This window comes from Eulemur rufifrons, chromosome 2 (genome assembly GCF_041146395.1).
Source record: "Eulemur rufifrons isolate Redbay chromosome 2, OSU_ERuf_1, whole genome shotgun sequence".
In the NCBI taxonomy this organism is placed as follows: domain Eukaryota; kingdom Metazoa; phylum Chordata; class Mammalia; order Primates; family Lemuridae; genus Eulemur; species Eulemur rufifrons.
The window spans coordinates 33062284-33084786 of record NC_090984.1 but is presented as its reverse complement, the minus strand read 5'-3'; the positions used below and the strand labels follow the sequence as shown (position 1 = coordinate 33084786).

General features: G+C 32.7%; 1 protein-coding gene across 4 annotated transcripts in view; it reads right to left on the bottom strand.

Moving 5' to 3' along the window:
* Positions 1-22503, bottom strand: part of VPS13C (vacuolar protein sorting 13 homolog C) — a 163929-nt gene that overhangs the window by 76871 nt on the left and 64555 nt on the right. For all 4 annotated transcript variants that reach the window (XM_069483234.1, XM_069483243.1, XM_069483250.1 and 1 more), the window contains 14 exons: positions 18944-19097; positions 16587-16666; positions 15421-15480; positions 14056-14218; positions 13206-13322; positions 11668-11771; positions 11311-11478; positions 10527-10831; positions 8756-8903; positions 7934-8042; positions 4121-4257; positions 2092-2248; positions 790-869; positions 200-259 (listed from right to left, as the gene is read on the bottom strand). In XM_069483234.1, coding sequence (XP_069339335.1) covers positions 200-259; positions 790-869; positions 2092-2248; positions 4121-4257; positions 7934-8042; positions 8756-8903; positions 10527-10831; positions 11311-11478; positions 11668-11771; positions 13206-13322; positions 14056-14218; positions 15421-15480; positions 16587-16666; positions 18944-19097 — 1842 coding nt within the window. The remainder of the gene's footprint in view (positions 1-199; positions 260-789; positions 870-2091; positions 2249-4120; positions 4258-7933; positions 8043-8755; positions 8904-10526; positions 10832-11310; positions 11479-11667; positions 11772-13205; positions 13323-14055; positions 14219-15420; positions 15481-16586; positions 16667-18943; positions 19098-22503) is intronic.

Genomic DNA, 22503 nt, shown 5'->3' with positions numbered 1-22503 from the left:
AATCTTTTACAAAATCAAATCAACTTTTTGTAAGAACTTTATTTCAATTCTATATCCATGTATTTTATCTACAAATTAGATCTATTATTGTTCTTACCCTCCTCCTAATTTTAGAACTCACATTTTCACAACTGAAATGGCTATGGAGCTAGATTTAATCAACACAACCCAGGCTTATAGTAAATTATAAAAAATTTACCTTCAATCTCTGTTTGGTATTATCATGAATAGTTTTAAACTCTGGTCCATCACTGTCTGCCTACAAATAGTAGAAAATTAAAACACTGGGTTATAAACACTAAAAATTGAAACACATTGAAAATACACATATTGTTAATACTTTTCAAAGTATGTTAATAAAACCATATAAACATATTTCCTAAAGGCAAAGAAGAACATGCCAAAATGAACTGACCACATAAGCATTTCTCACGTTCTATACAAGCAAAATTTCAAATTCCTTATCCTACACTGGAAGAAACGCTAGTATATCTAGATTAGGTATACTAATCCAAAAAGTAGGAAAAAATGCTAATATATCTAGATTATAACACACTTCGCTTCAAATTACAACGGAACTTTGTACTACTCCCATTTGTTCAACAACATAGGGTAACTCAGACGGTTAATGAAAATATCCAGGATTTTCAAATGCTTGCACAATTCACCACAACCAACGGTTTAGAATAAATAATATTAGGAGAGAAAATTGTAATATTAAATATGAGGGTAATATATATAACTTCATATATTCAAACATTAAAGAATCCTAGAAATTAAACTGGGTACCTTTGTCAATAACATTTTCAGAAGAGGTTCATCAGTCACATTAGCAGAGTTAATAATGTGAAGAGGTTCTCCTTTAGAGTCTAAAAGAGAAAAAGACAAGGTTGACCCATAAAGTCTCTTAAACATTTTAAACATGTTTTCAAACAGGACCAGCCAGTTACACAAATGTATGTCTGTCAAAACTCATAGAATTGTACACTAAAAAGGGTAAAGTACACTGTATATAACCATACCTCAATAAACTTGGCTTTGAAAAAAAGAAAGCCACTCCATAAAAACAAAAAACCTAGTACCAGCCAATTACAACTAGTATAACATTTGGTACTACTGTATTACTTTCATTTAAACAAATCATACTATACTAAAGAACAAACTTACAGAATACATAAACTAGGAATTATTCTCAATACAAGTTTACTTTACTTAAAGATATCCCATAGCATTCTTATAAACTTTAAACACTCATATAAGTTTAAAAGTTGGCTTGTTGCAAGTTAGAAAGTGAATTTAAATAGTGTCAAGGATGCCCACTAAATAATAATTTAGTATTTATTTGAGGGGAAGTCAAACTACAAAGTGATGTTAAATTTTTCCCCCTATATACTCCTTTATTTAATTTTTATTTTTCATAAGCTCCTATTAATGTAATTAAAAACAAACTTAAAAACTTATGTAATTTAAAAATGAAAAACAAATAAAAGTTATATTTCCTAGTAAATTAACTCAACTTTTCAAAAAGGGTCCATGGACTCTGTACTTAGGTGTTATACCTGGCTTCTGATTTCCTAATATGTCAGTTTCCATTGCACAGTCAGAATGAAATGGTGCTTTTTACAAGTACTGAAGTATTATACATTAATATGTATACATTAAAGATATGTATTTCATTTTAAATACAGACATTGAGATAAATTCTTAGTTTATGATAAATAACTACATAAGTTAGTATTTTTCTTAAAATAATAAATTCCTCTATATCAGTATAATAACTTTTTTTTTATTTTTTACTTTTTTTTTTTTTTAAGAGACAGAGTCTCACTCTGTCAGCCAGGCTGGAGTACACATGCCTGATCACAGCTCTCTGTAACCTCAAACTCCTGGGCACAAGCAATTCTCCCACTTCAGCCTCCTGAGTAGCTGGGACTACAGGCACATGCCACCACGTACAGCCAATTTTCAGTGTAATAATTTATTTAACCTAACCAAATAATTCTGGTGACACAAATAAATGTCTTACATTGACAAAAAGATAGGGACCTTCTGCCTAAGGAACAATTTACACAGATGATATTGCACACTTACCAGTGAAATCAAAGCATCGCATACTAATTTTTTTAAGATAAGCTTCAGCAGTCATGTCATAGGTTTTGACTCTAGCTTCCATTCCAAGGTGCAGGATATTTAATTCCTGTAAAGGTCTACCTTTCTTTTCTGCTTTTTTCATCAAAGTAACCACAACCTAAAAGAAGGTATCAGTATTACCACAAACTATGTCACTAATACACAATGAAGATAAGTCAAAAATGTAATAACCATTAGGATATGAGAAATTCACACAATGTAAAGATATTTACTTCTATTGAGCCCAAAAACTGCCTAGTATTATCTATCTCAGAAGGCCCATTTACTTGTTCAGACTTTTGAAGCATCACCACAACAGTCTGATAGTTTTCAAAGGTAAAGTACCAAAAAAAATAGGCAGTTCAGCCTAATTCCCCAAAGCCTTAGTCTGATGGATGGCCTTCCATCTGAAAATCTGTGAGACAAACAGCCAATTTTTATACTACTCCTAAGGCAAGTTTTCTCAACGTTGGCACTACTGACATGTTGAGCTAATAATTCATTGCAGTGGGGGCTGTCCTGTGCACTGAAGGACATTTTGCAGCATCTCTGGCCTCTATGTACTAGTTGCCATTAGCACACTCCCTGCCAGGTAATATTTTCAGACAATGCCAAATATCTACCTGGAGGCTGCAAATTGCTTCCCCTTTACTGTCCCCTCAACTACTGTCTTAAAGAAGCAGAACTATCACAATATGTATTACAAATAATATTAAAAATGACTTGAGTTTTCTATGTACATATTAATTCTTAATTACTTAAATACTTAATAGAATTATTTGATTCTATGTAGTTAATTTAATTAAGTGATTTAAGTAAGTTAAATAAGTACTATTACAAATAGAATGATTCATCTATCAATGTTTCAATTACCCAAGATTAAAAATCTTCACTAACTCTGATACTAACCAAAAAAACTCAGAGGTTTAAGATGAAAGAGAATAGTTTCAAAGCATGTATTTCAGATCACAAAAGGAGAACCGCCTCATTTGTTTAAACAAGCTTATTATTTTTAACTTAGAAAAGACCACCACCTCCATACAACTATTTATGATAAAGGGATTTTGAAGGAAGTTCTTGCAAGTCCCTGTCATCTCCTATGTTTTCTCACGTACACATACTTTCATGCCTGTTTCTCTTTTTTTTTTTGGAAAGGAGAGCTTTATTTCTCACAAAAGATTGCAGCCTGAAGGCTGGCCATTCTTTTTTTTTTTTTTTTTTCCAGCATTGAAGCCCTGTTTCTTTCTACCCTGATGCAGAGCCGTTCCTGACCCCTTTTTCTTTTCCCAGATGATTTATTTTTCTTTAAAAATCTGACTCAAATGTCACCTCCTCCAAGAAATCTTCCCTGACCCTCTCAGTCTGCTTAGATGCCCCTCCCTACCATCAACACCACAAGCTCCAACAGTACATTGAGTGTATTTTTAAAGGGAGCATATAAAAATTTTAATTGCTCGTTTTCTTGTTTGAGTTCAAAGTCTCTGCCTTGTACGTCTGTATACTTAGCACCTAGCATATACAATAAATATTTGTTAAATGTGTGAATAAAGAGGAAAATTCATTTAATCTTTCCTCAAAAATCTGCAGGTGAAAAACATACAGTAATATAACAATTTTTTTAAAATGTAGACATATTGTGTTTTATTCTATTATGGGTTTCTAAAATTTGCAAAGGATTTCTCTGTCACTATTACCCTTCCGGACTTTCTTATATGAAATCCAAAGAAAGGTATATTCCAACTGTCCTAAAATCATTAAAAAGCATGTAATAGGACATGCTACCATTTTCTCTATGAAATATTATATCTCCCAAATATAATTCACCCTGAATAAACTTTCAAATTTTGAAACATCACTGTCACATGTAAGTAGCCTATGTAAGATATTTTTCATCTGTATCAATTATCTACAAGTTTACTTTAGTAGAGGTAATTCCAAATATCCATTATTTATTCACCTCACTATACAAAAATAGATGAAAATTACACACCTCTTTAATTTCAAAATTCAGCAGCATATTAATGATGTCTACAGATCTAATTTCTTCCACTCCAGTTGTTAAAGTATCTTTTGAAGCATGTACATCTTGTTGTGAAATAGAGATTTCAAGGGGCTCTTTAATTTCACCTAAAAATGTTTAAAAGAAATTCATTCACTTTTATTCACACATTTCTTCCACAAATACTTATTGTGGACTTATATGAATACTCTAGACCTCGTGCAGGCACTGAAAATCCACAAATCAGAAATAGCTCTGGCCCTAAGAAAACTCATCGTTTAGTAGAAGAGACTTATACATTTAAAATACAAATAAACAAAATAAGTAGGCCTCACCCAGTCACATGAAGTGGAGAAGTATAAACAGACGCTGTATAAAATGCACTGTAAGCACAGAACAAGGCATGGCATTGTTGTGGGGAGGTCAAGAAAGGCTTAATGGAGGAGGCATCACTCAAAGAAAGCGGAAAGATCTCCTCACCCAGAGGAGACATTCCAAGAAAAAGATAAGAAAGTGTGGAAAATCAAAGAACAATAACACATTTTGCAAACAGAATGGAATTTGATATGGTTAACTAATGAGAAGATAACAAGAGGTAAGACTAGAAAAGAAAAAAAAAAAAAGCGGTGGGAGGTTAGGCCCTCTTATGCCATACCAAGAAACAAAAGTAAAGCCATATAAACCCTATGCTGTTTTTCTGAATTCACACACTCTGAAATGCTATAAAATTTCTTTCTAAATTGTAATACACAAAAATAACAACTATCACTTGCTAAGTGATAGTTGTGTGCCAGACACTGCTCTAAGGCTATACGTGGATTGTTCTATTTAATTCTTATGACATCCTTTTGAGGTTAGGAACTTTATTGTCGTTTATTTTTAATTTTACTGATGAGAAAACTGAGGTTCAGACAGATGCAGTAGTTTGCCCAGTGTCACACAAGTGGTGGAATCCAAATTTGTAAGTCTGATTTTATAGCCTTCACTCTTTACTACCCCTCAATATCATTAAATTAATTACTACTATTATTAGAGTTAGCATTATATTGACCAATAATACAACACACAGGAACCCTGCAGTGTAAACTATACCAGAATTCCATATGGAAAACCACTGCTGTTAATTATTATCTTTGAGAAAGTAATTACCTTTGAGGTAGTTAAGGTTTCTTAACTATCGTCTTGTTCTAGCACTATTGCAAACATAATGTAAACAGGGGAAATAATTCTAGCAAATATTTTGCTTTTAAAAAACAATGCCTGAAATAGGCAAAGATTTCTTACATAGGAAATAAAAAGCACTGATCATTGAAAAAGATAGTAAATTGAAGTTTATTAAAATTAACAAATTCTATTCATCAAAAGACCCATTAAGAGTGAAAAGGCAAACCACAGACAGGGAAAAGATATTTCTACATAGATACCAACACATATATATAGATATAACACATATAATCAGCAAAAGGCTCATATTCAGAATAAATTTTAAAACTCCCATATATCAATTAAAAAACCTCAATAAACTTAATTGTCAACAGACTTGAACAGTTATTCACAAAAAAGGATATCCAAATGGCCAATAAGTATATGAAAAGATGTTCATATAACTTCATTAGTAAGGCAAATAAATAAAAACCATAGCAAGATACCACTATATATCCACCAGAATGGCTAAATTTTAAAAAATTCACAATTCCAAGTACTGATGAGAATGTGAAACAGCTGGAACTCTCATACACTGCTGGGAGGAAAGTGAGTTAGCATAACCACTTGGAAAACTGCTTGGTATAATTTACCATAAGTTACTGAAGCTAAATGTAAATCTAACATATGACCCAGTAATTCTACTCCTACCTACATATACAAAAAAAGAGTATATAAGTACATCGAAAGACATGTATAGTAACATTCATAGCAACTTTATTTGTGATAGCTAATTGGGAACAACCCAAATGTCCATCAAAAATAGAATGGGTAAAATGAATTGTGATACATCCATGTAACTGAATACCACAGGAACAAAAATAACTACTGTTACATACAACAACATGGATGAATCTCACAAACAAAATGTTGAATGAAAGAAGCCAAACACCGTAGAGTAAATTCTTTATGATTCTATTTATATGAAATTCAAAAAGAGGCAAAACTAATCTATCTATTACAAGTTAACACATTGACTGCCATGTGAGTTGTATTTAACTCAGGCTAGTTTTGAGCCTGGGGCCTTGTGAAGCAAAACCCTGCAGTTGGTTCATGAAAATCTTACTTGTTGATGTTCTTATTGTTACAATTAATATTGACAATTTAATTCTAAAAATGGGGATTGTGCTGCATATAACTCACACACAGAAAACAAACAAACAAAAAAAACAAATTAGAAAGGATCATTTTGTTTTAATAAAACACTGTGGCCCCAGGGAAAAAATTTTTTTTTCTGTGTGGCAGTCAATGTGTTAAAATGGTAATTACCTCCGGGTAAATGTGCGGCAGGGTGTTTGGTACGGACTGGGAAGGGGCAAGAGGGAGGCCTTCTGGGGTGCTAGATATGTGCTGTATCTTGATCGTGGTGATTACACAGGTGCACTCATATGTAAAATTCATTAAACTGTACACTATTTGTGTACTTTAGTGTACATATTAACATATAGAAAAAAGGTTTTTTATTAATAAAAAATACAGTGGGATATCACTTCTCATTTAGCACATGGACAAAAATATTAAAATCTGATAATATACTACATTAGAAAGGTATAGAAAATAACCTGGTGGGAGTGCAAAATTAGTACAAATTCTATGGAAGGCAATCAGCATGATCTGTCAGAACTTTAATCTCACTGAATTTATTTGTTGATTTAATTATTGATTGGATTTATGTTAGATTAATAAAGACTGCATATCCTTTAGTTGGTGTTATCCTACAGATATGCATGCACTTGTGAAAGTGGATATACAAGGATATTTGATGCAACATGGTAATGGTGAATGACTGAAAACAACCTGAAATGTCTATCATTAAATAAATAAATTATGACACTTCAACAGAAATGAATACCAGGCAGCCATTAAAAGAATGAAGCAGATCTAAACACAGTATATCTACAGATATGGAATGGACACCAAAAGAGATGGTTAATTTTTTAAAAAACAGCAAGGTCCATAAACACACACACACAAATGCACATATATATAGGATACTATCATTTGTTTGAAAAAATTAAACATTATATACTTGTATGTAAATGTACATTATGTATAAATATACATATACTGCAGCTTAAAAAATAAGTCTGGTAGTTACTTTGTCATTAGGTCAAAAGGGCCACTGTAATAAAATAAATTTTCTTTGCATTTTTATTGTAGTACAATTTTTTCAGTATCTTTGGGAAGTGGTAATTTATCAATTATTTCGATTCTTACAGGTATTTTGCTACTAAGACTTATTTTAAAATCAGATAGTGTGTGCTACCATAGCATCATGCCAACTCAAAATGTTTTTTCTATACATACAAATTCAGTAATTATTCTAGGAATCCACAACTGATTTGAAACCCTTCTTTATGGTCTCCTCTCAACTCATGCAACTTAGAAAAAAAAGTCTGAAATTGTAACTGACTGTTTGCTTAACTAAGAAAAGTCAATCATCTCCAACTACAATTGTACTCAATAGCATCTTGTTTTTTTCTTGTTAATACAAATCACAATGTGTAAATATGTATTCGTTTACTTCATTTTTATTGTCTGTCTCCTCACTAAATTGTAAAATAGACACGTATATTACGCCCCCTACTGTCAGCCTCTTACCTGTCTCTTGTACCCTTGGTTTCACTTTATCCACGTCTTCAACAGCCTCACCAAGATTTTCTGCTAGTATCCTAAGTAAAAGATTAAGATCTTCTTGGTTTAGAGTAACCTGTGAAATATTATGTTAAAAAAATATATATTACATTTTAAAATGGAACAATTTTAATACAGAAAATAATTTCACAGTAACAAAACACAAAGGACAGGATAATAACATTTACTGAAAAGTTAATAATAACTACTCACTCAAGTATTTTACTACTTATTTCACGTTAAAATTTTTATTTTCAAAGATAGATAAAACATTGACAAAAAAACAATATAATTTATGATTCAATATTAGCTTCAATGGCTTAACATATTATCTTTACTGAAAATTAATTATGATCAAAAAAATCTGATCAATTTAAAAAAGTGAAAAATTCAGAAAATACATAAATTCTTTTATAAGAATAATAATTCCAATGAAATAGAGTTGTCCTCAATATAAAAAAAATAGGCATTTCCCTCAACGCTGTAATTATCACAGGAGTACTCAGATACTCCTAACAATAAAAATGTGTGTATAAATATACAGTATGAGATGTAATCTAATATGCTAAAAAGTAATTTGCATACAATTCTACCAATGTGTACGTATAGCAAATTTAAAAGTTAAGTAATGTTCTACTGAAAATAATAAGGACCTTGTTGGACGATGTCTCACTGAAATTTTTCTTACACCATTCAGTATAAAATTCTACATTTCATTTGGATTTATACTGAGAAAGTCTTCAGAGTTTAAAATTTCAATAGCAAAGTTTTCTTCACTCATATACTCACATTCATTGAATCAAGATGACCTTTAATTTCAACAACAGGCACCTTGTGATACCAAGATGCAGCTAGATTCCGATTTACAAAAAACTCCAAGTTAATTGGGTGCAACATCTGAATATCAGGATGGGAGATGCCTGGTTGGATCACTGTCCTAATGAAAAATAGAAATGATGCATATGCATAAATAAATGCAACATATTTTAAAAAACAAAGTCAAGCAGTTATTTGCTGGTCTAAATACTGATTTGAATCAGTGCTGCTGTTTTCAAAACTAAATCTATAATTAACTTAATCTATAATCCACTAGGAGAGACAGATTAAGATATGTGATATACAATGAACCATTAAGAAAATTTCTTTCTTTAAACAGTAGATAGGTAAAAATGGAATAAATTTTTAAAAGAAATTCACACTGTTGAAGAGATGGAAGAAATCATCAGGCCGGGCGTGGTGGCTCACGCCTGTAATCCTAGCACTCTGGGAGGCCGAGGCGGGTGGATCGCTCGAGGTCAGGAGTTCGAGACCAGCCTGAGCAAGAGCGAGACCCCGTCTCTACTAAAAATAGAAAGAAATTATATGGACAACTAAAATATATATATACAAAAAATTAGCCGGGCATGGTGGCGCATGCCTGTAGTCCCAGCTACTCGGGAGGCTGAGGCAGGAGGATCGCTTAAGCCCAGGAGTCTGAGGTTGCTGTGAGCTAGGCTGACACCACGGCACTCACTCTAGCCCGGGCAACAGAGTGAGACTCTGTCTCAAAAAAAAAAAAAAAAAAAAAGAAATCATCAAATACAGTTTCTTTAAGGACCAACACATGTACTGGTACAGAGACCGAAGACAACATGGTAAGGTGGACAGTTAGCATTTTCTCAGGCATTTCATAAAGCCCTTCTCCAAGATTATTTTCTGGACTTGTCTTATAACCATTATTTTTTATTCTGAATAACTAAATCTCCTTGGATGCGGTAGAAAATGATTTTTAAATGAATTATGTACAGACTTCATGTGTCACCTAGTGTGAGCAGTGAGGATGTAACATTACTTACACAGTATTCCTGACAAAATGTCTAAGCTCAATCAAACCATGAAGAATCACTCAGACAAAATCAAATTGAGAGGTATTCTATGCAACTAGACCTTACTTTTCAAAATTCATAACATAGTAGTTATGTACCCATAAACATAAAAGACAAAGAAAGGCTGAAGAACTATTCCAGAATAAGTTTCCATGGATACAGAAATTCCCCTAAGTATTACAGAATACAATTAAATGCCATGGGTGATCCTGGATCAGGGGTGGGAGAGATTACTACAACGGACATTGTTCAGATACAGGCAAAATCCAAATGGTGACTGTATTTTAGATGTTAATAATAGTATTTATCAAAAGGAAATTTCCAAATTTTGAAAATTACATCATGGTTAATTTAAGAACGTCCTTGTTTTTAGGAGACACACACAAAGTATTTAAGGGGCAAAGGGTCACAATGTCTATTCTTCAATAATTTAGCAAAAAATGCTTTAAATAATATTAATATGTATATACATAGATTAAAGCAAATGTAAACAGTGAATCTACAAGTATATGTAGGTACACTTATGAGACTATTTTTGCAATTCTTCTGTAGGTTTGGAAATTTTCAAAATAAAAAGTTCATGAAAAAATAAACTGCTCTGTACAACAGAAGAAGTATGTTGGGTATGAATTTCAATGGTCATAAAATTTCAAGGAAAACATTAATACTTAAATCCATAATTACTGAGAGCATACCTAGAAAGTGTGAGCTTTGTTAGCTGAACATCCATTTTATCAATTACTGGAGGATTTACGTAGTCTTCACCAGACACCAGACTGAACTGATTGTGCACTCTGATTAACCCAAGATCTACCACTACTGCACTGGTGGAAATGGAAGACTGTGGGATGATTATAACTGGTGCTTTCAAATCAATATTGAGGGAAACACGAAAACTCCTCTGGGCAAGATCTTTCACACTTGTGGCAGCCTTTTCTGCAGCCTGGGCAGTAGCAGCACTCAGAGACTCTTTGGCTGTCTGGAAATTGTTCAGGAAGTTCTACGGACATAAAGTTAAAAGGAGAAATTCAAACACAACACAGGCACATCAATAATAATACCATCATCTTTTTATATATGTTAATTTTTTCCAATAGATAACTTTCCGTTGCACCCTATTTTTCTAGAGGTAGTAAGAAATTACCGATAATCCATTTACAGTGATGAGCTGCCTGACAAGGGCTAATGTCATATGTCTAACGAACAGAGAAAAAAAAATTTTTTCAGTAAGTTTTGTATTCAAGAATTTAGCTTCATTATGTTATAGCAAAAATAAATTGTTCTAGACAAAAAATGTCAAATGATTCAGATTTCAACTGGTAAATAGTAGTTTTGACCTCTACATTCATACATAAATACCACCTATTGTATAATCAAAACAATGCCCACCCTAAAATCTAAAGTTTATAATATTTGCCATAATTATCAGAGTTATTTAATTAGTTCTCAGTTGAAAAAATATATAAATAATGACTTTACCAGAAGTGACATAAGGAATTTATGAAGGTACACAATCTGAATACAGCCAACATTCAGTGACAGTGCACCATCCACTTTGGACATGTCAGTATACGAATCCCCCTCAGTAGCATCTGGATACAAATCCAAGTTAAAACGAAAAACTTCATTTCCCATTATTGACACAGCCTGAAAAACAGATATTTGAAATGAACTCTACTCAGAAAGTTAATGACAAAATAAAAGACCATTCAGAAAAGGGATTATGTATATAAAAACATTCTATTGAAGCATATTTCATTAATGTTTTTTAATATATTTTATAATAGAACCTCATATTCAAGCATCAAAAAATATTAACTGTTTACTATCACCTACTTTTTTATGAACTGTCTTAGGATCAACATCTGTGACAATAATATTTTCCAATCTGGCAAAAAGTGACTGTTTTCTTGACTGAAGAGAAAGGGAGGAATCAAGGCCTGAAAAAAAATTGTATCATTATAATTTCTATAGAACTACCATAAATAAGACCTTTCCTTCCACTGCATGATTTTATTTTGGGGTGATATTTTTTTTAAATTTAGCGATGTTTGAACTCTCAGTTGATAAGCAAATGACAATATTAGGTATTTTCAGTTTTATAAACACTAAAATCTATAAGTTCGTTAAATAATTATCTGAATTTTCAATCTTCTGAAAAAAAGACACATCTAGTGCAAATAGATTATCTCGAGATTTAAGGAAGTCCTCTTTACCTTTTATCTAGTCATTTACACGGAAACTATAAAAGTTTCACAAATCAAGGGGTAATTCTGCTAAATAGAAGGAAGAAGTTCTGATGTTCAGTGGTACAATGGGGAAACTATAGTTGACAATACTTTATTGTATTTCAGAATAGTTAGAAGTTTTCAAATGCTCCCAACATAAAGCAATGATGAATGTTTAAGGTGAATCATGCCCCAGTTACCCTGATTTGATCATTGCATGTTGTGTGCTTATACCAAGATGTAACATGTACTCCATGAATAGGTACAATTATTATGTATCAATAAAAAAAATTAAAAAGAAAAGTTTCACAAATCAAATTCAGGCTACTAGATGCACTGCCAGTTTGGAAAGGACAATGGAAAAAAAAAAGACCATAGTATTCTGGTTTTTAAGTTCTTAAAGAATCTCATTGAACATACTCTTTACCTTTACCAGATCACAATAAGTTGGTAAAGATAAGGCCAGAGGAAAAGCTAGCTGAGTTTTAGCAGATTTTGCCTAAAAAAACCTTAATGGGCTTGTAGATTTTGTTCTTCATTGTAAGGTTGTTTTGCATAAAGATAAAACATGATTAAATAAATATAAATATAATATATAATTATGTACTATATAATTATATATAAAAATATCATATATAAAGATAATATAAGGGTATATCTAAGAAATTTTAAAAAATAAAAAAATGTCTATAGTCAAGGGTATATCTAAGAAATTTTTTCAAATAAAAAAATAAAAAGTTAATACAAAAGTAAAAAACATAAATAGATTCAAAAAATAAAATATTATAAAGATAAAGCATATCCACAGACCTTCTCCTGAATTCTAGACTGACACTTCTTCCGGTCCAACAACCGGATGCCTACACTGCCATCAGTATCCCATTCCACCTGCCAGACAACTCTCAGGAAGGTCCCAAACACCAGAGTGTGTATGGGTTTCATTTGGATGGTCAGATTCTGACCAACACCTACACCCCAAAGAGAAGAAAGCAAGCAGGGCAATCAGGTCCTTTCAGCTTTCACAGCTCACTCCATTTGTATATTCTTTAGCATTAAGAAGCAGGGGGGGGCGGGCGGGAGGGGGAGAAAGAGTGAACGCAGGAGCTTATCTTTTCAGCAATTTTTAATACCATTGAGAACTTTTACCTTGAATCTTGATTTCGGCAATATTGCTCTTTTCATCACAAACAATGACACAAAAAGCATTCAACTTGGCAAATAGGCTGAAGCCAATAATGTCACTATCTTTAGAGGATACAATCACTAAAAATAAAACAAAGTATTCCATCACACTGAGATTCCAGTAATCTAAATTCTATTCAGCTTTCTTCCTTATATTAAATGAACCATTATTCTGTTAAAAAAAAATTACAAAACTCTTAAAAATTTTAAATACTTTTTTTTGCTTTACATATTCTGTAGAGTTTACATTTTTAAGAGACATGTTACTTCTGTAATTTAATAACAAGAAAAAATCTAAAATAAATAAATAAATAAGTACATTGAAATTCAGGGAAGTTAAATAATGTGCCTAAAGCCACACAGTTCAAGTAGCAGAATCAGGATGTGAACTGAGTTCTTTCTGATCCAAAATCTAGGCTCTTGGCCAATTAGATGCTATCCCTGAATGCCTACCTTCTGTCTCTGAGTCTCAATTCCTTTGTGTGTAAAATAGAAGATAAAATTAACCCTTCCTAAAGCCCCTTCAGGAGCCACCAAGAGGGCAGGAAGAGCTCAGTATAAATATAGGTCTTCTTCCTCTATTATCTACCTAAAGACATCCCCTACCACCACCAAAATAAGAACAAATACAAACATTTTTTAAAACAATAATATTGATTAGATTTGCCTTATATACCATGCACCTGCATAAGAAAGGGATACAAGGGGGGAAAACAGCATTTAAATGACTGAATTAGATGATCTCTAATATTCCTCATTTAGTTCTAGAATTCTAAAACCCTTTCTAACAAGAAATTAAAATGTGTTTTCATACCTTTCTGTAGAGTTGAATTTTTTTGTTGTTTTTCAGTTGGAATTTGTACCTCCTTGGCAACACCTATGTCTTGATTATCCGATGGAATAATGGTTGTCAAGTAATTAATAGAAGAGAGAAGAGCTTGTGTTTGTAGTAATAGATTTAAAGATGAAAAGGCCACCTAAGAATGTTTTAAAGAGAAAATTAGTTTTCCTCAGCAAATTATAACCTGTCTCCACAGTGGACCCAAAAGGCTCCCACAGCTGGGCTTGCATCACTGCTTTCCACTGCTTGGAAGGATGAGAAAAGAAGAGGAAGATTCACAACTCCCTTAGGGAATATACAGAGAGTAAATTATACTTACACACTTCAGGGTTACATTAGAGTATCACAATAATCTATTACTCTGTTTCCCAAGCATAATGGTCATGGAGTCTGTAATCTGCTTCTCATGGCCATCCTAACATTCAACATACATATATGGTTTCTTGGATCTCCAATGACCATTATGATTATATAAGATGCACAAGTCAAAGACAAAATTCTAGAACTATCATGGGCTACTAGTATTTCCAGAAATTATTTCAAATGTGGTATCCCATGACATTTAAATACAAAAAGGACAATATGAGTGAGTTCTCAGTTACTAAATGATCTAAAACTATAGTAATTGTCAAATCATTTAAAAAGAAACAAAGACTATATATTACTTAGGGGGAAAGTACTACATTTTTTAAAACAAAGACTTTAGAAAGCTAAGGAACAACATACTGTTTTCAAGAATGGGTGGTTTTCTAATAGCAAATTAAAATAAAAATCTATTTATAGAATTTATTTTCATTTCATCAAATCACTAGATGGACATAAAAACTACAAAAAGGAAGGTTCACAATATTACAACAGATTCTCCAATCTCTCAAAAGAGCTCATCTCTCTCATTTTCCTTTTAATGTAACTCATAAGCACATTTTGCCTCTTCTTCCTCTAAGCTACTACCTAAGTAATATAATTTCAAAAGTATCCAACATCTCTCCTTGACTCAGTTGGATTCACTTTTTTGCCCCTGCATTAAACAATGGTTTAATCTAATTTGGTTTATTTAGAATCCTGTTAGCTCTTTGTAAACCAAAGTTCCTTTGTCTGTAGTACTCCCTTATTTAGAAAAAATACTAAAACTTTTAAGGATATCAGGATATGATACAGTAAGCTGAAACAACAGCTTTGGTAAGGTGAATCATAAACACAGAGCACGGTAAGTATCTGTAAGGTTACATACAACTTTTACTGGTCCTTGATTATGTCATCAAATTATCCTCAAAGGATAGAGACTTCCAAAGGAGGTTATTTGCAAATAGAATATATTCCTTTAACAGAATTTCTTACCTTAACTGTTTGTTCAGTTTTTCCAAAAGTAGTTTGAAAACTAGGTCCATTCTTATCAGCCTAAAAAAACAAACAAGAGTTCTAAAGAAAGAATTAAGATCAAAGTAAATAAATCACTTTTTTATGATCTCTGGTGAATTTATTTATATTTAGTTATAAATGTATTTTATAAGTATGTCATCCTCTTTAAACATGAGAGAACATTCACTTCTGGGAAACTGTAGCTACGATCAGAATGATAAACTCTGAAGGCTGAAAGGTATAGAGGTCATCTAGTCCGTCTATCACCTAATGCTTAAATCCTTCTATAAAGTCTTTAACAAGTCTATTTTTTAAAAAAATCTTCAGTGAAAGAAATCTTGTTTCCTTACAAATCCAATCTTTAGAGAACTTTGACTTAGTGAGGTCTTTCTACTGAGCCAAAAATCTTAACTCACATCATAGCTACCGATTGGTCCAAGTTCTGTCCCTTGAGAATAAATGTAGTAAATTCAAACTCAAAGATTAACCTCCTGTGAGATGCTTTCTGGCCTGGCCAGTTTCCCTGCTTCTCTACTCCCATAACGCTTTGAGCTTTTCTTTATCAGAAAATCAATCACATTATATTAATATTTTAAATGTTGTATACTTGTCTATCTTTAATTTCCTTGAGAACAGGGAATGTTTTTCATCTCTATATCCCAAGGGCCTAACAATGTAGACATTCAATAACACATACAGAAATTCAATAAATAGTTGTTAAATGATTAAGCAAATCAACAAATCCTCAGTGAAACTAAATACCGTATGTTCCTTCCCAATCCTAGAATTTCTCTTCTGAATCCAATCTAATTTGACTTTATCCTTTCTGATGCAGGATACTCAGCCAAATGTCACCTATATATGACCCATAATGAGTGTAGGTATGCAAATATGCCCTAGAAGATAGAAATAGCACCTACTTTGTCCCCAGGCTCTAGGGACAAGAAGCTTAGTACTATTGTAATAGCCTGAAATTAAGTGAAGGTGAAAGAAGGTGTATAGATGAAAAAAGAAACAGTAGATATTCCTGTAATTAAAAACTGTGATACAGATCCAGATCCATTAGTAATGTACTATTATCTTTTTCCTTCCAAGGGTATACTTTGGAGTATGCAATAAATATATAATCATCCTATGGCCCTTACCTTAATATACTCCACTTTTAAAAGATCTAATCCAGGTTTATCAGAAGAGCTAATCAAGTGAAGGGGTTTCTTTTTGGAACCTAGATTAAAGAAAAAGGAAAAAAAGTGTTTCAAATAAATTGGTCTTTTTTAATTTTTAAACTTTCTAGATGTCTTTTTTTTAATTTGTTAATTAAGCTTTAAAAACATATTTGTGCATATTGTCATGGTTATTAAATACTAAGGCCATCACTGTTTAAAAAATAAACCCATCCAAATCCTTACCTTACTTTTGGCATTCAACTTACTTAAAAACATGCACATTTATTTTCACTTGATTTCACACCTGTGTTCAAAAATAAAACTTCTCTAGATATTTTTAAGGCCATATGTATATTCATAGGGTAGTAGAAAGACCAACGGTATAAAAATCAGGAAATATGAATTCTAGTCCATCTCTAGTCCTTACTAGAAGTTATTTAACTTCAGTTTCCTCAACTATAGAACAAGGAGGTTGGACTACAAAAATCTCTAATATCCTTTTGAGCTCCAACATTCTAGAGCAAATAACTTATTTCTATTGGAGAAATTTAAATAATTTTCCTTTGTTTATACTGAGAGAGATGACTTACTTAGAAGAAGAAAGATTTTTTTTCCTAAGGAAGAACTGTTAAACTTCTTTTTAACTTAAAAACAACAGGTACTACCAGATGTCCTCTATAACCTTACATAAACGTACCAAGGAACTAACTACCACCTCTAAAAGCTGTGGAGGGAGAAATTATTTGCCCACCATTTTATACATCTTTTATTATTAAGTCTTGCTCCGTAGACATCTTAAAACTTTTCCTTGACTTCCAAGGTCATAACCTTCCCTAGGACAAAATAGCCTAGAAAATTTATTATTTATATTTTTTCCCTCAAGACAGTAAGCTCTTACCTTAACACAGTGCCCACAGAAAATTACTAAGACATAAAACATTTTTCCTCTAAAGTTTTCAACAATTAAAAAAATTACATGGCCGGGCACGGTGGCTCACACCTGTAATCCTAGCACCCTGGGAGGCGGGAAGATCACTTGAGGTTAGGAGTTCAAGAGAAGCCTGAGCAAGAGCAAGACCCCATCTCTACTAAAAAATAGAAAAAAATTAACAGGACAACTAAAAATATACAGAAAAAATTAGCCGGGCATGGTGGCACATGCCTGTGGTCCCAGCTACTCGGGAGGCTGAGGCAGGAGGATTGCTTAAGCCCAGGAGTTTGAGGTTGCTGTGAGCTAGGCTGACACCATGGCACTCTAGCCTGGGCAACAGAATGAGACTCTGTCTCAAAAAAAAAAAAAAAAAAAAATCACAAAACACGGGTCTTTATATAGTCACTCCTCCATATCTGTGAATTCTACATCCATGGAATGAACCAATCTCAAATCAAAGTATTTGAAAAAATAAAAAATAATACAACAATTAAAAAAATAGTACAAATTTCAAAACTCAACACAGCATAAATAGGATTTACATTGTACTATGTATTATAAGTAATTTAGAGATGATCTAAAGTATACAGAAAGATGTGTGTAGGTTCTATGCAAATACTACACCATTTTACATAAAGAATTTGAGCATCTGCGGATTTTGGTATCCGTGGGGATCCTGAAACCAATCTCACACAGATACCAAGGGATGACTGTATTTACTAAAGCATTAGGCAAATATTAGGGAATTTTAATTACTGTAGATTCATCCATTCCTTCATGTCCCAAATATCTGAGCACACAAGATATACATTGAAATGAATAAACTACAAAAGCTTCTAAAAGAGCTAACTTTACATCCTACCATATTTATTTTCATAACCTGGTGCTTCTTGTGATCTACGAACTAATAGAAAGAATAAGGCTTTCAATATCATAAGACCAGAGATGAATCCTAGGTTTTGCCATTCAAGAGATACATGACATTGAGTAGGCCACTTAATCTTTCTTTATTTAGCCTTTCTTTGTTTGTAAAATGGGAATAATACTCCCTATATCAAAGGGATTTCTATAAACTCTCTGAGGTAATAGGTAATAGACCATAGACTCTAGGGCCGGATTTCTAGCATTAAAACCATGGTTAAGCCCCTAACAGCTAGTTCAGTCACACTAGTTGTGTGACTATGGGTAAATTATATAACCAATCTATGCCTTAGTTTACTTACACGTAAACTGGAGATAACAACATTGCCTACCCCACAGCATTGTTATAAGGATTAAATGAGTTATTACTTGTAAAGTGCTTAGAACAGTGCTAGCTATTATTTATTATAAATTAAAGTGTTTCAGATAGTCAAAAGTGCTATTTTTATTATTGGCAATCATTGCTATTTTTTATGGCTGTTACCTTGAATTTCATAGTAATCCAAGCTGATCTTCTTTAAATAAGACACTGCAGTTAAGTCGAATGTTCTCATTGTAGCCTCTGTTCCTAACTGAGTAACATTAAATACTAGAATTGTAACTTCTTCTTTCTGTTGTTTAGTAAATTCCAAAATCACCTAAAAGAATTAGCACAGCCAGTGAAAAGTTGGTAAGAAGTCTGAATCATACTTAAAATAACAAAAACAAAATCTTTCTTTATAAATCTCACTATGAAAATAGAAGAAGCTTTGCTCATACTGTTCCACTATCATGTTATTTAATATAATCAGAAATTATCATCTTAAATTCTATTATTGAGAATATAAGTACATCTATAAAACATCATGATGAAATTTAACTCCACTGATTTACTTTTTTAAATTTAATAAAATAAGAATGTATGGGTTCTTTCTTAATATGATTTTCTAAAACCTGTATTTAAAAACAAAAATCTGCTCTAGAATCTGGATGGAAAGAGAAGAAAGAAAAAAAAAAGAGAAAAAGAAAATCATGTTTGGCGATTAAAAAAAAAGAGTATCCCCATTAAAGCCAAAAGTAAGCAAGAATGTTCGTGATCTTACTACTACTTAATTCTGGAAATGACAGCCAGAATAATTACCCAATAAAAAATAAAACATATGCATAGCAATTTTTAAAAGATACAAGTTCTCTGATACTCCAATCAAGAGGAGGCGGCTTTTATCCCCACGCTTTGAATTTGGGCAGGCTTATGAATGCTTTGATCATAGGGTAGAAAGGAAGTGAAACTATAATGACCTCTGATGTCAAAAGAAAAGGCCATGAAACTCCCACCTGGAAATGCTCAGTCTGGGAGAAGCCAGCTGCAATGTAAAAAGTTCAACTACTCTGAGACCGTCGTGCTGGGAGGCTATGAGTAGGTGTTTTGGTCAACAGTGCCAGCTGAGCTCCCAGCCAACACCCAGTATCAATTGGCAGCCACATGAGCGGGACACATGGAGGCTAGCTTGAGGCTTCATATGACTGCAGCCCAGACAAGACTGAACTGCAACCAAATGAAAGATTATACACAAAATTACCCAAGTGGGCCCTACCAGAATTCCTAAAGCACAAAATTGTGAGCAAAATGAAATAGCTGTTTTAAGCTACTAAATTTTAGGGCAACCTGATAGGCAGCAACAGTAACTATAACAACAGAACAATATAAATGCTGAACAAAAGGCAAAAATTATACTATTATTAGCAGATGATATAATTATATACTTAAAAGAATAACCAGGAGTATCAACGGAAGAATAATAAGATGACAATAAGATAGTATAGTAAGGTATTAAGTACAAAATTGATATTAAAAAAAGTTTCATATAAACGATTTAAATGAAAGCAATGAAATAATAAAGTATAATATATAGAATCATGGGTAAATATTTTAGTAACAGAATTTTCTAAACATACACTAAAACTGGGACATAAAGAAAATATGCAATAAATTTCACTACAGAAATATGTGAAACTACAACAAAAAAAGTCACACTGAGAAATATTTCAAATGGCACTACTGTTTTCTTCAACGGTTCTGATTGTTTTTCACATTAGGTCATTCATTCAACATTCAATAAATATTTACTAGACATCATCTACCATGTAACAGGCTATGCCAGCAACTAAGGACACCAGAATGACCAGAACAGAAATGGTCCTTGCTATTGTTTGAATGCCCCTTCCAAAACTCATGTTGAAACTTAACCCTCAATGTAAGAGTGTTGGGAGGTGTGCCCTAATGGAAGTTGTTTAGGTCCTGAGGGCTCCACCCTCATGAATAGATTGATGTTGTTATTCTGAAAGTGGGTTCGTTATTGCAAGAGCTGACTATTATAGACCAGCCCCTCGTGCTTTTCTCTTTCACACAAGCTCACTTGCTCTTCCACCTTTCCTCGATGGAATGATGCAGCCCGAAGACCTTCACCAGATGCAGGCACCATGCCCTGGGACTTCCCAGCCTCAAGAACTATAAGAAATAAAACTTTTTTCTTTATAAATTACCCAGTCCAAAGTATTCTCTTATAGCAACAGAAAATGGACAAAGGCAATCCTTATCCTCAAGAAGCTTACATTCTAGGGAGTGTTGGGGAAAGTGGTTGCTATGTTGTGTCGGGTGGTCATATCTTTCCAATAAGATGACATTTGAGCAAATACCTGAAAGAACTAAGGAATTAAGCCATGTAGGAAATGAGTGTTCCAGGCAAAGGAAACAGCAAGCACAAGAATGTGCTTTGGTATATATAAGGAAGAATAAAAGACAAGTGTACACGCCATGAGGCAAGAACTTTACTCACTGCTATTTTCCAGTACCTAAAACAATGTCTGGTATATGATGGCACATGAAAAATACTATTGGAAGAATAAATGAAATATGGCAGAAGCAAAGTAAGCAAGGTAGGAGAGAATGAAGATAAAGCCAGTCACAAGAAGTGACACATGCAAGGCCTTGTAGGCCATGGGAAGGACTTAGTCCTTCACTGAGAGAGATTTAAAGTCAGTTCAGTGGAGGATTTTGAGTAGAGTAGTGACATGACCTAACTTACACTTTTAAAAGATCACTTTGGCAACTGTAAGAACAGAGTACCTGATGGAAGCAGAGACAGGTAAGAGGCTACTGCAATAATCCAGGAAAGAGATGATGGTGACGTGAACAATACACTAGCAGTGGAAGGAAAGAGCAAACAGCTGAATGTATTTTGAAGTTAGGGTTAAGGGATTTGCTCATATTTTGGAGGAGAGTATGAGAGAAAGAGAGAAGTCAAACAAGGCTAAAAGCAGAGAACATATCTTTCTCTAAAACAAATATCAATACTACTTAGATTTGTACACATAATTAAAATATGGTATTTCTGACATTATATTTTAGGACATGCTCTCACTTTGGGATATAAAACAGTCAATAAGGAACATCTCTCCACTTTATATCTTTTGTGTTTTATTATTAAAGCAATATAAATTTATTATAGAAACCGTAGAATATATGGAGAAGCAAATAGGCAAATATGAAAAACTGTAATCCCACCACCCAGAAATGAATACTGTCTGTAATTTATCAATGAAAATATATACATGTCATTTTAAATGGAATCATAATGTCCTTGGTATTGTAATTTTTTTCCCCAAATAATGATATATTGTGAACATCATTCCATGTTTACTTTTACTACATGACTTTTAAAGGCTGTAAAGAACATGTTGGAAATTTAAGTTGTTTGTAGTTTTCCAAATCATAAACATGAAAATGAGCAATATTATTTAGCTTAAAAGTAAAAAAATTTAAAAAAATTAAACATCATAAAAATTTTCTGCGGAAAAGCAAACCCTAATTAAGAGTTTTAAGCTCTTTCAGAATAAAGTAGATACATCATGAATCATTCTTACATTAGTTTTTTAGAAAATAACATTTTTCTGAAACTTTGTGTGTTGAGTATGTGTGTGTGCATGGGTGTGCTGTAGGGAAGACAGAGTACCATATTTTTAATATACTTAACATTTAGGGCTAGCTTGAGATAGTTTACAAGA